The 16,614-nt window shown below is 40.3% G+C and overlaps 2 protein-coding genes across 3 annotated transcripts in view; both read left to right on the top strand.

The window, feature by feature from the left end:
- magi3a (membrane associated guanylate kinase, WW and PDZ domain containing 3a) overlaps positions 1-8,402 on the top strand; it is a 108,701-nt gene extending 100,299 nt beyond the window's left edge. The window contains exons 15-21 of the mRNA XM_082519274.1: positions 561-776; positions 1,305-1,490; positions 1,617-1,710; positions 3,327-3,405; positions 3,618-3,755; positions 3,917-4,055; positions 5,357-8,402. Of these exons, the coding sequence (XP_082375400.1) occupies positions 561-776; positions 1,305-1,490; positions 1,617-1,710; positions 3,327-3,405; positions 3,618-3,755; positions 3,917-4,055; positions 5,357-6,339 (1,835 nt within the window). The 3' untranslated portion in view covers positions 6,340-8,402. The remainder of the gene's footprint in view (positions 1-560; positions 777-1,304; positions 1,491-1,616; positions 1,711-3,326; positions 3,406-3,617; positions 3,756-3,916; positions 4,056-5,356) is intronic.
- Positions 8,403-8,770: 368 nt separating this feature from the next.
- Positions 8,771-15,365, top strand: rsbn1 (round spermatid basic protein 1). Of its 2 annotated transcripts, none has more exons than XM_082518923.1 (7): positions 8,771-9,391; positions 9,760-10,412; positions 12,803-12,940; positions 13,890-14,032; positions 14,123-14,290; positions 14,405-14,513; positions 14,627-15,365. In XM_082518923.1, the coding sequence occupies exons 1-7, from the start codon at positions 8,848-8,850 to the stop codon at positions 15,161-15,163; spliced, it is 2,292 nt and encodes a 763-aa protein (XP_082375049.1). In that variant the 5' UTR covers positions 8,771-8,847; the 3' UTR covers positions 15,164-15,365. The 2 variants fall into 2 exon arrangements, with proteins under 2 accessions (XP_082375049.1, XP_082375050.1); XM_082518924.1 differs by having other exon boundaries at positions 8,772-9,391; positions 9,778-10,412.
- The last annotated feature ends 1,249 nt before the right edge of the window (positions 15,366-16,614 follow it).

A 16,614-nucleotide genomic window follows, 5' to 3' on the forward strand; every position in this document is an offset into this window, starting at 1 on the left:
CACTTTTTGAAATTACTACAGATTTGATGTATCACAACAACAGCTTGATCACATTGCAAAAAATTAAGCATCAATCATGTGAGGGTTTATGCTTTCAAAGCAGGGGGCTTAGAAAGCGATTCACTGATGCTGGCTTGCAAAACAGAGACTCAGCAAAACAAACATACAATGAAGAGAGATGGAGGTTGCTTAGCTTGTCTTATGAATAACAAATTGGAAAGGCCTTTTATCTCAACTGTAGAGCTGACGGTCTTTCATTTAATGTGGGTAAGACATGCTGCAGAAAGGCTTCTTTGATAAAGCCCCTGCTTCTGCATTATTTACAGAAGGATCTCTGCAAGAGCAAATCAGAAAGATTTTGTCAAGTTATTGGTTTAAATTTATGTTAACTAAATCAGACTGCTCATACTTAACGTGTGTTGGTAGAATCATTCTGAAATGTTAATATATTGCATCTTTTTTAATCAGTCCTAGAAATGAAGTCCAAATTTGCTACAATGCTAAGCATTTGTGTTTTAATATTTTTGTACCGTTTTTTTGTTTTTGTTTTTTTTTTAAAGATGGTGGAGGAGAAGATGACAACAACCAGCAGCCCCAGCAGGTTGCATCTGCTTTGGTCAACAGCTCTCCCAAGATGCCTCGTACTGAAGCACCAAGCATCATCCAGCCTGCTCAGCCTACCCGTCCTGAGCGCTTTGATGTTACTCTGCAGCGCAAAGACAACGAAGGCTTTGGCTTTGTCATCCTCACGTCAAAGAACAAGCCCCCACCTGGAGGTTAGAAATAAATAAAATCAATAAATCCTTAAAAATGAAATCCTATATTGTGTTTTTACTTTTTGGAACAACAAAATCTTTTAAACATCAAACACATTTCCAGCAAAATCTGTTACTTATTGACATTTAGTTATGCTAGTGGAGAACATGTAGGGAGGGAAGCGTTAAAGTCATTTTTGAAAGGATTGTCCTGAAATAATCGCAAACAATAAATTCCCTTTTCAGATAAGAAATGCTATTTTCATACTGTTAATATTCAAATACTTCCAAAGCTGATGGCACAAATTGTTAATCTTAGCTATTCTCTGTAAAGAGCTTATTGGGTATGTGCTCAACTAAGACTGAGTGTAACATAAGTCATAAACTGATATGTTAGCATGTGCGTAATGCTTTTACATGATGTGCAGGACATCACATAAAGGCATTATGTGTTCTTACTTAAAATTTGGTCTCTAAATGTTGGGCTCATAGAGTTGCATAAACATCCCACACTGCAGACTGTCATTTCTCTGATTTGCTCTCTTCCAGTTATACCTCACAAAATTGGTCGTATTATTGAAGGCAGCCCTACAGACCGTATAGGTCAAATGAAGGTGGGAGACCGTATTTCTGCTGTCAACGGCCGCTCCATCATGGAGCTTTCACACAACGATATTGTTCAACTCATCAAGGATGCTGGAAACATTGTCACTCTTACTGTTGTGCCTGAAGATGGTGAGTTGACACAGACCAAGTCACAGTGTTGCTGCGCTGTTCTTTTGTCATTGTTTGCTTTGTTTTTTAACTGCATTTTCCGGGAATAAGATCATGAGGAATCTTGGCACACTTTTACTTTTACAGACAGCGCTCCTCCGTCTGGAACAAATTCAGCCAAGCAGAGCCCTTCGGCACAACACAGAGCTGTAGGCCAACAGCCTCCCAGCTACCAAGACAGGTAAACGATTATACACGCATACTCCCACACAAGCTTGAGCATCCACACAGGCTTGCCAGTATTCCCCTTTGAAATACTAAGTCCACTGGAGACAATCTAATACAGGTTCTGCCACTTGAACCATAAATTAGCCCCAATCCTCTCAAAGCGCCTTCGGTTTTGTGCTGCAATGTGGCCCATTACTATCTCTTGTGCCTCACACACTCCTCGTTATCCAAAAAGACAGAAAATCCCCCTGTGGTCACCCTTTGGATGGTGAAGCAAAGGAAAAGAGACAGATTAATAGGGAGTCTTGCTTCCCCTTTGATCTTTCTTTTTAAACAAGGCCACCTGTGTCAGACTTTTTAATCCCACTGCCACAGAAATTTGCCACCATCATTTCTTGCCCACGTCCGCTCACTGTCCATCAGCATGCATTCATATTCTCCACATTTAGCCCCCTGTCCAGTCCTCAGCCTCTTCCTCTCCGCTTAATCACCAACATGCCTTGGGTCACACTAGGCTCAGATATGAGCTGAAACTCTCAGCTTGGTGGCATAAAGTGTGCAAACTCTTCTGAAAGCTAGAGCTGGTAAGAATTCCTACGCTCTTTATATAGTGCGTCAGCACAGCGAAGTTCTCACAAAGGCATTGTAATGAGCTCTGCGAAGCATTAAAGTATGCCCCCTTATCTATCACTGAAATGTAAAAGCAACATGGTTCTTTGAAGAATTTACATTTCTCTGTGTGTTGCATAATGACGCCAACAAAAAGAGGCTCATGCTGCTGTAATGAAGGAGGAGTAATGTGTGGATCTCACACTGGACACAGCAGAGAGGGAACAGAATTAGACTCCTTTTCTCCTTTTTTGTTTTTGCTCTCTGATTCTATATTTAAAATGGGATATGCATAAAAACATTGTTACTAATATTACATTTGAATAAGCTGGTGGTACAGGCATGTATGTACGAGAGCACCGAACACATGCATTTTATGGGTTTTCATTAGAATTCGATTTTTGAGGCCAATGTTGATATTTTAGTGTGTCCGTGTATATGTGTGTGTGATTTTTAGTGATTTAAAATCCTGATATTCTGATATATTTTCGATCGATTCTTTTTTCCTTTCAGACACTTGAGGCATAAACAGATTCCCCTGATATTTGTTACGTTATTTATTTACTCGTTTATGCTCTGCCCAGTTTGCTTGGATCAGTTGTGTTTGTGGCATTTCAAGCATGTTGGTTGCCAGAGTGCCCTCTGATAGACTTGCGATGTCAACACTCATACGATGGTTAAAGGGTGTTTCTTCTTTTCTTTTTAGTATTCATTTATTGGCCTTTATAAATGCCAGTGGATTAGCAAACAGCTAATACTCGTCTAGTTTACCTGGGTTATACAAAGGGCTGTGTTTCCCTCACCTTTAAACTGCCACCATAGTTGCTTCTTATTATTTTTGGTAGGAATATTGCGCATAACATATCACAGTCTACCTCGTCAGAATAACTGTTTACTGACTCAAATTTTCATAATAAACGACGTCTATTTCATGTCTTTGAAATATTGTTTTCTAAATATAGTAAATATTTAGTGTCATATTATAGTAAATTACACTGTAATGCATCTTCTCTGGGGTAGGAATGGTGACTCCGAGGCTAAGAATCATCTTTCACCAAGAGATGGGACAGGAACTCTCATTCCATCGGGCCCTAAGCAGGTGAGGCCATTGATGTTTATATTTCCCCAGTTGTAGTATTTTATGGTTGTAATCTTGTCATTCTGCCCTGGTGTCAATTGATCCCCAGAAACTCTTGATCGTGATATATATCAACCAAGTAATAGATTTTCCAGATTCATTTCCACCTCAGGAATGATTTTGCATCCATTGCTTCAGTCTTAAAAGCTCACAATCTTTCTTGTGAACAACAGGGCTGCTTTGTGGTGGAGCTGGAACGCAGCCAGAGGGGCTTCGGCTTCAGCCTGAGAGGAGGGAAAGAGTATAACATGGGGCTGTTCATTCTTCGACTGGCCGAGGAGGGACCCGCTCTTAAAGATGGCAGGATACATGTATGTTTTCTTTCTCCACTTTATTGAAGTGCAATAGTTCCTAATCAAAGCTTTGAGTTTCTCACAGAGCACTGTACCTCGGGCAAAATGAGACATCCTGCCCCTAGCAGTGGAAAAGTTAATGTTAATAGATTTTTTTTTCTTTTATTATTATTTGTCAGGTTGGAGATCAAATAGTGGAGATCAATGGCGAGGCCACACAGGGCATTACACACACTCGGGCAATTGAGCTGATCCAAGCAGGAGGCAATAAAGTTCATCTACTTCTCCGACCTGGCCAGGGCTTGGTCCCGGATCACAGTGAGTTATTGCAGAGCACTGCGTGCATGTTGTCGCCGCTGCATATAGATCTACTTAATAGCTTATTAGTCATACATATAGAGAAGCTTTTGTATGGATATGCTAGATAGCAGGGTGCCGAGTTTCCTTTTTCTCATGCATGTGTTGCAAGCTTTCTTGACTTTTCTCTCTTCTCATTCTGTTTTACTACTGCTATTTGGATCTGCCTTTTGTGCTCTTTATCTGCCTTGCTTTCTCTGTTTTCTGCTCTAGCACGGCTGTCTATTTCTACTTTTATCTCTTCCTTCTATAGGTCTGAACTCTTCTTCCACCCTGTGCTTCTACATGAAACCAGAGCATCACTAAAGGCCTCACTGCTTTTCTTGGTCTGTCCCTAATAACATTGGTAATCCTTGTACTCCACCTACTTTTGTCTTAGAACTCTCCTTTCAGAGTGATTTAACTCCCAAATTAAAGTGTTATTCTCTATCCACTATGTCATCCCCCATGATCAGCCTGAATAGATCAGTTCGTTGTAGCTCAGTAATAACCTAATGTATTACAGTATAACCAGACTATCTAGAGGGCTGAACTAAAGCAGTGAGTCCTAGAAGAACAAACAGGCCTGCAGGAGCATTGGAAGGCTTCTGAGCCCCACAGGTTATTTTTTAAGGGTATTACAAAACAAGATGCCACTGAACACTCACTGCGTCCTTAGTTTGAGTGAAGATGGAGGCCTGGAGAGAAGTTCTTAACCAGATATTGATCAGTGAGTGGAAAAGTAGTAAAAGGATCTGTGTTTATTCACTGGCATCAATCTTTCAATCCAAAGACCAAATTATTTGAATGAGTTGTTGCTCTTAGAAATCCAAAAGCTCATTTCAGCACCTCTAAGTCCATCACGCTCACTTTTCTCTCTCTGTTTTTTTCTGCTGCATATATCTGCTCTCAACTACAGCTGTGCAGTTCTTATCAGCTCTGGGGAAAATTGAAACGTCAGTGCTGAGTGAACTCTAGCACCTTTTCATTGATAGCTACGTTGTCAGCTGATACACATCTCAAACAAGGCAAATATATTAGAGGGGGCTATTACAAAGGACTATTACAGAAAGTGTGGTAGACGGAAAAAATCTTTTTTCCAAAAACTGAGCATATCGCGCTTCTATTGTATGACTTATTTAATCATCTTTAATCTTTGTTGAATGTGCAAAAAATATCTCGTTATGATTTTTTTTTTAGCTTCTGCAGTTTCTTTGCTTTCACATAGCAGTTTTTTTGCTTAGCTCAAACTTTTTTCTTACTATCTGCTGCTTGCTTTGTAGGTTCAAAGGACAAAGTAACCATTCCAACCTCAAGCTTTCCCAGATTCTCTGTATCTGATGGGCAGTCATCTCCAGCTTCTCCATCCTCTGTCTCCCTCTCTACCTCTGAACTTTCCCCATCCTCACCCAAAATATCTGCCCCTGATGAGTTCCCTGGGGGTGACGGCATAGAACGTGGGTCCCCTGGTGCTGCGAGGGAGCATGGTAGGCAGGCTAACAAACCAAGAGGACAGCAGCTCTCTGACCCTAACCATAAGCGCACCACCAGCCCAAGCACCCAGACCAATAAAACAAGCAGGAGCGACTCCGCAAATGGTAGCCCCAAAAGAGCCACTGAAGGCCAAAGGGAGCACATAGATCGCTCCCAGAGCCCTCGAAAAACAGACCAAGGCCACAGCGGATCCCTGGAGGACATGAGCAAGGACAGAAAAGCCCAGGGACAGAGAGGCTCCAAGTGGGAACGTGACCCTGCCGTGCCTTTGAGCAACCTGGAGGAGCCTCACAGCCCCAGGCGCCCAGCTGGCCAAAAGCCCAATATTGCCTCTGGAGAAGAGAAGGACCTGAGGTACAAGCAGACTGATTCAGCTTACTGGCAGGAAAGAGGAGCTACAGAGAGTGGAGACAAAACCTGGGGAACCACTGACTACTACAGAAAGGCAAAGAGGGCTGAGCAAGAGGCACTGGTCCAAAAATCCAACTCCCAAGCATACAGGGAGAGGGTGGGGTCAGACGCTGATGGTGGCACACTGAGCCGAAAGACCGCAAGAGACAAACGGGACAAGGAACATCGAGATGGCAAGTACCATGGTTCAACTGAAGAAGTGAATAAAAAGGACCCACGAGGTTCAAACAGTAGCATCCCAGACCCCAGCTGTAATGGGAACACTTCCAGCAAGAAGGGTCCCATCACCCCGGGCCCGTGGAAAGTTCCCAGTTCTGCCAAGATCCAGTCCCGAGTGGACACCACATATGCAGATATCTGAAACCCTGCCAGGACTCTGCATATATAAAGAAAAAGCTGAGCCACAAACATGAATTCAGAATTGAAGGATTCTTTTTTTTAGACATGTCTGACATAGCAGATCACTGTGCAACCAGCAACATAGCTTCTCATTGCTCCTGATTATTTTTTTTTTCTCCAACCACTTTGCCTACATCAGTTTGCATCAAGCTGCTGATATCTGATCCGACACACGTTGTACCTACATGAGAATTTGTACTGTATAATGATGTGTAAGCATGTGTGTAACAGATGGGTTCTGAGTGTGGTATTTGGAAGTAACAATGACGTCTATTTTGTGCCAATCAGAGACTCCGGTAATATAAAGAAGCTGCTCCTAATTGCACTCACTGTGAGACTGTTTGTGGGTTTTTTGGATAAACTGCTCTCCTCCCCACCACGATGAAGGATCCAGATTTTTTTTTGTTTGTTTGTTTTGGGGTTGTTTTTTTTTATTACGTGTGTCACGTTTGAAGGTTTAAAGGCATACACATGCAATCACAGCTTTTCTTCCAGGTGAGACTAACTCACTGTTGCTGTCACAAATGGATGTTTTAAAAACTGAGACTTGTGATTTTCTCTGATCGCTGTCTTAAAAGTGAAACTGTCTTGTAAGTCCTTTATGGTTTGTTTTTTGAGACCGACTAGAGTGTGACTGCATTCATACATGCGAAGACATGAATTCCCTTAGCATATCAGAGAATGGAAAGACTACCCTGGAGCTTTATATGCATAAATCAGCAGACCAGATACTTGTGGTTATAGTTCTAATGTTTGTTATATGTGTGTTAATGAAAATAAAGCATAATGTAATTTATTGAAATTAAATGTACACAGAACAGTTAGTACACATAATTTCACTTTTCACGTAGAAGGTAGAAATGGAACGTGTAGATAAGCATCTCCATCTAAAAGAATACATTCAAAGACTGCAGTTTATGCATCTAATTTCATTCAAGCCTGATTCATAAAGTTGCTGACTGTTCACAGCTCTGTATTTTAGGTCCTCTGCCTGCGTGTACGTATACAAGCTGACTTGTAGGCCTGTGTATTTTAAATATCACTGTAGCATCGACTATACTGAAAATGAAACATATCTCATTTAACAAAGTGGTTACACATATATCGACTCATATTATACATGAATTGAATTAACAGAGGCTGACTGTAAGAAGTGAGACATCTGGCTTTTAACTTACTAAAAACATTAGAAGATATGTCTTTTTGTTAACCATAAATATAGGCACAAAAACAGATGGTTCCAACACAAATATCTATTTTTGATCATTATTTTTAGTACATGACCCCCATGATTTAAGTAGTATAGTATTAATATTATGCTCCATTATAGGCAAGATGCCTGAAGAATTCACCAAATAGTCACCCTTTGGTGATTGAACATATAGTGCATGAAATTGGCAGTACCATTTCTTTAGGAGTCTGGCTTGAAATTACAATCTAAGGTTTGTCAACTTTATTTTTTTAATAAATTCAGTGTAATAAAAAAGTTATTGGGATATGTTGCCCTGCTCTAAAATGACAATGTAGCATCGTTCCAGTGTTTCTCCTGTGGAGTAGAGACACCTAGTGGTTTATACACTGCTGTTCACAAGCAAATTATTGCTTGAACCCAACCCATAAGGATGTGAAGCAGTAATACATGCATCTGTGGGTCTGTAAGACCACTGCTTAATTTATTGTCCACTTTATTGTGACTATGATGCGATACTGTATTAATTACTGTTCATGCCATTACCATGTATGATACTGTGGCCTTGTATTGCTCCAACATATATACATATATATATAAATATATTAAAAAAAACTTTTAGTTTTACATCATGGTAGTTGTAAATGTTTATAAATTGTACAGCACCTGTATAAATATTTGCCTTCATGCAGGAAAAAAATCCTCTAAATTGTTTCATTATTTTTTTAAGGGAAGGGAACTGAGAGGAAATGCTATAAAGTGGTTCAAAAGAAATAATAATAATCTGGTCATGGCATTTTGTTCATGCACTGATAAATAAAGGTTTACTGATTCAACATGTTTGTTTTGTCCTCTTTTTACGCCTCTAGTGGGTGTGCCACTGCATTATGATGACAACTTTAAAATATATATATATTTTTACCTCAAATTGGAGTCGGTTACAGTGGTTTATCGTTGTGGCGTGTAATATTGCTACTTCACAGCTCTCACCCGCTGCAAACGCAAAAGCTCCGCCTCCAGTGGGTTAACCATTACGTCAGCTGAGCGGAGGTGAGTGCGTGCAAAGCCGCACGCATTCAGTACATTCCAAACTCCAACTCCCATGCAGCCATGCGCCGTCTTTAAACTACATTACCTACAGATCAATGCGTTGCGCGTGCGCAATGGACTCAAATCAGCGAAGGGAACTACAAATTAACGGCAAGAGGACTACATATTGTCGGGGACCTGCGCAGTAGGAACCCAGAGTCCTTTAAATTGTTGACTACTGTACGTGCAAAGATGGCAGCTCAGGTCGACTTGCTCCGTGCCAAAGTAGAAGACAAAATGGTAAGGGATCGTCTGGAGCGATTCATGAAAGAGAAGAAGAAGAAAAAGAAAAGGGACTTGTCACCGTTGGCCGACAAACGGGAGAGGTCTGAAAAAGAAGCGAAAAACGTGAAGCTCCATCACCACCATCATAATCACAAACATGCCGAGCACCGGATCCATCAGCCGCATCAGCTGCAGCAAAATCCCAAGCCCCACAACTTCAGCACGGACAAGCTCGTCCTGCACAGCCACCATCACAATCACAGCCTCACCAACGGCACGAAGAAGCCGATTTTTCCTCCGCCTCAGCCGCGAAAGGTGCCGGAGCAGCTACAGAAGAAGCAAACGGTGCCTTCACAGCCACCTGCGCTCTTCACTTTCACGCCTCTCAAAGTGGTCAAGGCCAAGCCCCAGGAATTCAAAGAAAAGCCCAGGGATAAGGACCTGAAACTAAAGCTGAAGAAGGAAAATGAAGAAGCAAATGTGAAACACGCCGAACTGAAGAAAAAGAAGGGTGAGCTTTGCTATTTTCATTTATTTATTTATTTACTTTCGTTTAAAGACTGTTGGCATTTGAAGATGGATGTTGGGGGGATCTGAATGACAAGTAATGGCATGTAATGTGTGAGTCTTTTGATTACAACAATTTGTAATGTTTGCTGTTAAGTAGTGCAATTTATAGAGTAGCTATACAACTGACCTAGTGTATATCCTTTGATAGTAAATAAGAAAAAAAGAAGCAATGAATACGTAAAACTTACAGAAAATATGTCCCCGAACCTCCCTTTAATCATCATTGCTAGTCTGCTGCATTATGGGTTGACTAAAGAACAGAGCTAAACACAGCTTTTTTTATGCACATCCTTCTTTTCTAACTTTTAGCTGCTCATTTACTTGTAGAGCCAAGGCCTCACAATGAGAATGGCAAGTCTTTAACACTAGAAGAATATCTCCTTAAGAAAAAAAAGAAGAAGAATCATGAGGATGAGCAAGGTGTCAAGAAGGTTCGACACATGCACAACAAAGCCGTTCAGACTGTATGCTCAGGGGTTGGAAAAGATCCTTCTCTGCCTGGCAGCATTAAGCATGAAAGCAATCACCATCCCGGCAGAGATGCTGTCGACTACCCGGCCCACCTCCATGCTCTCAAACAGGTTCACGCCCCCTTCTTTTCCCACCAGGACCACTACATCCGCAGCTCCTGTCTCCAGACAGGAACACGATATGGACGCTTCATACACGAGGAAAGGCAACCCAATGGTGGGGGGTCTATCTTGCACGCCTATGCTGACGAGTTGGCCTGTCTTAGTCCGGCTGAGATGGAGTGCTTTGCCCAGGAATTTCTGAAGCTGGCTTTTGCCGAAAAGCCTAAAGGTGCAGCCTCATATGCCTTGTCAGTAGTACACAATGCAGCTGCATACCTACCGGACTTCTTGGACTACTTTGCCTTCAACTTCCCCAACACGCCGGTCAAAATGGAGATAATGGGCAAGAAAGACATTGAGACTACCACTATTGCCAACTTTCAGTCTCAGGTATGTGAAAAGGGCAAAGGGTTCTCTTGACCATAACACAAAAAATGTAAACAGAATCCCTCGTGACTTCCATAAACAAATACAGTACAGGACACTGCTTGGGGTGAGCAGAGTGGTTAGATGCTGATCAGCATGAATTTGTGTTTAAAATATTTTATTTTATTTTTAAAAAAAGGCTGAAAAGAGTAATTTCCATTATGAATGGAACTAACTAAATGTTAAATATATATTGCTTTTAATAGATGTTTTAGTGTAAAGATTCCTTGGTTTTAATCAACTAACAGTACAAAACTTCTTGTGCTATAATATCAGAGCATAAGTGGATTTATAGAGGGGGTAGTTTTGGGAAGAGCAAATTTAAACTTGCAGAATATGTTGGGTTTTGGGGTTTTTTTTGTTTTGTTTTGTTTTTAAGAACATTTTTGTGTCAGAGATGCAAAAACATAAATGTAGTAAATCAGGTTACAGCTGAGATTATCTGTCATGAACGAAAACTATCAGACTGAGTGTTTTTAAGTTGTAGATGGTGGAAATGGATAGCATCGCCCATAAGGGCAATGAGTTCCCTCACTCCACCAATGTTTATACATCAGGTGCAGATACTTTTTCTGGTGAGATGCGATACACTAAAACCGAAAACAAATTTTAGATAAAATCAATATTGTTGTGAGTCAGAGCAAGTCTTACAAAAGCCACGATCTTAAATGAGGTACAAAAATATTTGCCTCTCAGTAGCTGTCTGTGTTTAATGTATATTCTCATTAAGTTGATAAACTGCTGGTGGCTGGCTGCGTTTGTTCTCATAGGGCACTTACAGTCACAGTTGTTTCATGACGTTGCAAATAGGGGTGGGTTTTGATTATCGATTTATCGATTAAAATCGATTCTGGCTTGGATAATGTGATATCGATTCATTAAAATCCTGAATCGATTTTTAAATATAAATGTATTTTGCCCGAAATGCCAGAATCTCAAGTTAAACCTCACGAACTTTCTACAACCATCGGCGGGCGCTTTGTGTTTACGTCCTTTTTTTGCGCTGATTCTGAAGCTGCAGGTTTGATCTCTTTCCAAACAATATTAACTGAACCAGCAGCAAAAGAAGATCCAAACTACGCTTTACATAAACATTGTCCCGAATTTCCTCTTACTTTTGCTGTTTTGCTTCCACCACGATAAAATCCCACTTCATGAGCTCTCTCTCTCTCTTTCTCTCTCTCAGGAATAGTTTTCCATCTAAAAATCTGTTTTTTGCATTATTCGCTTACTTATTACCCACCAGTCTATGGTGTCGGCCACTGGTTTTTTTGTTTTGTTTTGTTTTGGGTTGTTTTACTTACTTCTGACAAGAAAGCCTCATTTCTGCCGTTCAATACTGAACAAATGTAAACTTTTTAAAATTATGCAAAATTGGAAAAGGCTTAGCTGTGTCTTTAATCAAACCTCTGTAACTTTGCTCTGCTTCACTTCGTTTTTGACTGCACAATATTTTTAAGGTCATCTGCTATAAAAACTCAGACCAGGAAACCGCCTTCATGTTTTTCTGTGTTTTATACTCAGTTACTTTGACACAAATCTGCTGTGATGCTTACACCTTTGATAAAGTCTCACAACTTTCTTTTTATAGATATAAAAATATTGATATGTACTGATAAGTGATCCGAATTATAATATTTCAGACTGTCTGAGGCAAAATTTCCCCGAATCGAATCAATTCGGGACCTTGTGAATCGGAATTGAATCGATTCTAGAAATCAGTGACGATACTTAGCCCTAGTTGCAAATTGATTCCTAACTGCAGAAAGATGAAACTGTGTCAGTACATCTGCAAATGTGTGATGCTGAAAAGGATACAGAGCTCAGCAGTTTGTCGTCTCACCACTGCATAAATGCACAAAATGTTTTTGTTGTTGTTTTTACTTACTACAGAATTTTACTAGGTCATTACATAAAACAGCAGTGTTTATGTTGCTGATCACGTCTGTGATTCATGAAGCCTTTGATCATTTTGCTACAATGACTGTAGTCTAGTATATTTTCTATGCATTTATGTGCTTCTACAAATAAAGGTGTGACTCACAGATTACGGTCTGTAGTGTCGGCTAGACACACACGGGCCAGAAATCCATTAGAGTGACTTGTGTATGGATTTTCCCCCTCCTTTGAATATGCTACCAGGTGATGTGTGACTGAGTAAATCGAATCTGTTAGCCATAAAGTGTCACTGAAGCTTTGTCACAATCATTAATCTGTGATATGAGAGTGCCCATTCTTCTTCGGGTTTTGACATTTAACAGTCATTTGTTTTGTGTCTAAATGCAGTATACAAAGACAGTAAGTTAGACTGTAGCGCACACCCTGAAATATATTTAAAATTTCTGCTGTCCTAGGTGAATCGGACTTACTGTTCAGGGACTTATCGAGCAGGACCCATGAGGCAGATCAGCTTGGTTGGAGCCGTTGACGAGGAAGTTGGAGATTACTTCCCAGATTTCCTGGACATGCTGGAAGAGTCACCATTTCTCAAGGTCAGAGGAAATATTAGAGTCCTAATAGATGGAAGTTTGTAGTCTGCCTACATGGCTCACACAGCAGCACTTAGGTTTTGTAACAATTTTGTTTTGTGTACCATATGCTAAAGAAGTGGGACAAGAGTATGCATACATTGCTGCAGCACTCTACAACCTACTGCTTACTCTAACTTTATGGAACAAAGTACTGTGAAACTAGCTACTTGGTTCTGTAAGGCTGCAGTTGGACCCTTCTCATGCTGTATGTGCCCTAACCAGTAAACATTAGGTCACTCAGCATTAGCACTAAGTGATTATTTTAATGCTAACATAAGAAATCGGATGAATCCAGAGGTATACTAGAGCCTTATGTGTGCCATTATTCATCCAAATAAATTGAGAACAACATGCATTGTGTTGCATAACAAACAATAACTGATGTTGGCTCTAGTGAAAGCTTAATGGAGCACAGAAAATACAAATATAGAGTCCTGAATACTTCAGCAAATTATTGCCTGCAAAAAGCAAAATATTGCATATGAAAAATAGCAATTTTTTTCATTTGGCCTTATTTATGAAATCCTAAATGGTAGGGACTGTGTATTTAAAGTGATTCTAAAACTGAACCTGACTTTCCAATGATTATTTCAAATTGAATATGCTCGAAGCCTAAAGTACAGGAAGCAAAAACTTGTTGCAGTACTTACGTTCTGGGCCGTAGACTTGAAGATGTTGAATACAGTATGTTGCTGTCAGGAATGTTAAGAAGTACCAATACTCTGATTGATCTAGTGCTAACACATTCCTACTGGTTACAAGTTGTTACCACCATCCTCCAGCATTACCCAGCATATACAGGGCTCATTGGCAAATTGCATATGCTTAATAGGCTGTAATATGATGCATATCAAGGTAAACTTGATGCCTTGATGTTTCTTAATGTTTGTGTCTGTGTATATCATCACAGATGACCCTCCCATGGGGAACCCTCTCTAGTCTAAAACTGGACTGTCGCTCTCAGAGTGATGATGGGCCGATCATGTGGGTCCGACCAGGTGAACAGATGGTGCCCACTGCTGACATGCCTAAGTCTCCTTTCAAACGGCGCAGGTACAAGTTCATCTGTGGGTTTATCAGTGTATATAGGCAAAGTACTCATGATGTAACCTCTGGTTTTCTTGTTCTTGTGTGTTTCTTCAGGTCCATGAATGAGGTAAAAAATCTGCACTACCTACCGAGAACCAGTGAACCCAGGGAGGTTCTCTTTGAAGACCGGACTAAGGCCCATGCTGATCATATTGGGCAGAGTTTTGACTGGCAGAGCACTGCTGCTGTCGGTGTACTGAAAGCAGTGCATTTCGGAGAAGGGTGAGTATCTCTTAAATAAAGATGATGCGATAGCAGCACCTCATGCATCATGATATGTGAAGTGGGAAAGTAACTTTTCGATATACTTTGTTTCTTTTTTAAAATCTCTTACAGGAATAACCGACCACGTATAACCAAAGATGTAGTGTGTTTTGATGCTGGGGACTTCAATGAAGTTGTCCAGAGGCTGCAGCTGGATCTGTACGAACCTCCAGTAGCTCAGGTGAGACGTGCGGCTTTATAGCAATGTGTTTTGTTTTTTGTTTTTTATATTATAGCGGGGTTTTTTTGTTTGCTTTAAAATAAAACCGCTATGTGTCTTCGTTCTTTGTGCAGTGTGTTCAATGGGTGGATGATGCAAAGCTCAACCAGCTGAGGAGGGAAGGCATTCGCTATATCCGCGCCCAGCTGTGTGACGATGACATTTACTTTATCCCAAGGAACGTCATCCACCAATTCAAGACCGTGTCTGCAGTCTGCAGCCTCGCCTGGCACATCCGCCTCAAAGAGTACCATTCAGAAGACGTAACCGCAAAGGAGGAGCAGCAACCCAACGATCTCAGCCCCACCTCTGGTCGAGTGTCGTTTTCCTCCCCTGCGAGGCCTGATGCCTCCATAACCCCCTGTGCAAGACCACAGGGAGACAACATCCAGGGTGGGGTGGCTAAAACCGAAGAACCTGAGTTCCAGAGGCCAGCAACACCTTCCCAGGAAACCCAGCCAGCCCCTCCACAGCCTGCTAAATCTGCTCACCTCCCAACAACATACAAGGATCCCCACCATTTCTTAGCACCAGTCCGCCCTGGATGTACACCTTCAAAAGAGCCCAGCCTTCCGAAAGCTCATGGCCACACTGCAGACTTCCCTGAATGACCTTATGCCCCCATCTACCCCCACAACCTATATTTCCCCAGTAAAGGAATTTTGGACTTGGACTGACATTTTTGTCAATCAGGAAGCTTTTCGACTTAACTTATTGTTCATGCTTTTGTTTTTAATCTTCAAATGTTGTTTATGATGTAGTCACATGTTTTCCCGTAAGTCCAATTACATAATTTAATGGGATTGTATAATACAATTTCTTATTTTATATTGCTCTCATATTCACTGTAACGCTTCACTGTTTTATTCAGAAGCTGTGTATGATGTATAGAAACTATTATTTTTTAGACTGACATAATTTGTCACATGCACATGTTTTAATATATGTTGAATGTTTAGCTGGTTTAGCTTCCATATCATGGAAGAATTGAAGTCGCAAAATGCTTGTGGATCGATTTAGAAGCTTAAAAAATGTAAGTATAGAAGCATGATACTGATCTTTTTTTTTTTTTTTTTTATTAGTTTCAGTGACCGATGCAAAGTGAACTAATGTTACCTTAAGAATACTGTGGCTTCTCATTGATAGACTGAGTTGTCAAAGTGCTGCCAGGCCTTTCTTATTTGATTTAAAAGCTTGGGAAGAATTTGACTTTTTACATTCATCATGCCTATGGAAATAATAATTAGCTATTACTTTTATTATTTTCAAATGCCGTCTTTTAAACTTGAGTATAATTTCCTTTAAACGAGGCAACATACAATATATTACAAGCACTTAAATCTTACTCGTCTGCTTCATAAGTTGAAGTTAAGGCAGTTCTTTATTTAAAAAACATTTTATACAGGGCCTTTTTCTTACTGTTAATACAGTTTTTTGATATTTATTTATTTTCTTAATATCGAGCTTAACATATAAACACAGGTTTATAACCAGTGATGAGTATTTAAGATTATGACCTAATTGTAAAAGCACTTCTAAGTGACTAAGGAATCACATCTATTGCGCTTAGCAATAACAATTTGACTCTTTTCTTCATGTGTGGAGTTTGTATTCAGAATTTGGAATGTAAATATTATATTGTTATTGCTGGGAATATGTTGCAGCTGTCTTTCAGTCTCAGTTTAATTAAAATTCCATTCACACTCTTATTGTTAGCTGATAATGTCATTATGCTGAAGAAGGCACTTTGTAGTGAGTTTGACGTGGTTGCAACTATGGCTACGTTCACACTGCAGGTCTTAATGCTCAATTCCGATTTTTTTGATCAAATCCGATTTTTTTTTGTCTGCGTGTTCACACTACAAATAAAATGCGACAGCAAACGCGCTCTAGTGTGAACGCTCAAAGCGGCCCGCATGCGCAAAAGAAGACTTCACACACAACGCGCTCTGTTTAGACCCAGACCAAACAGTATTGTTTGACAGATGGCCCTTAATATAAAGACTTCGGACTTTACGTTTCCCAATTTTTGCTTTAAGTTATTTTGTTATTTACATAATAA

This window comes from Aulonocara stuartgranti, assembly GCF_965226115.1.
Source record: "Aulonocara stuartgranti genome assembly, chromosome: 20".
Classification (NCBI taxonomy): domain Eukaryota; kingdom Metazoa; phylum Chordata; class Actinopteri; order Cichliformes; family Cichlidae; genus Aulonocara; species Aulonocara stuartgranti.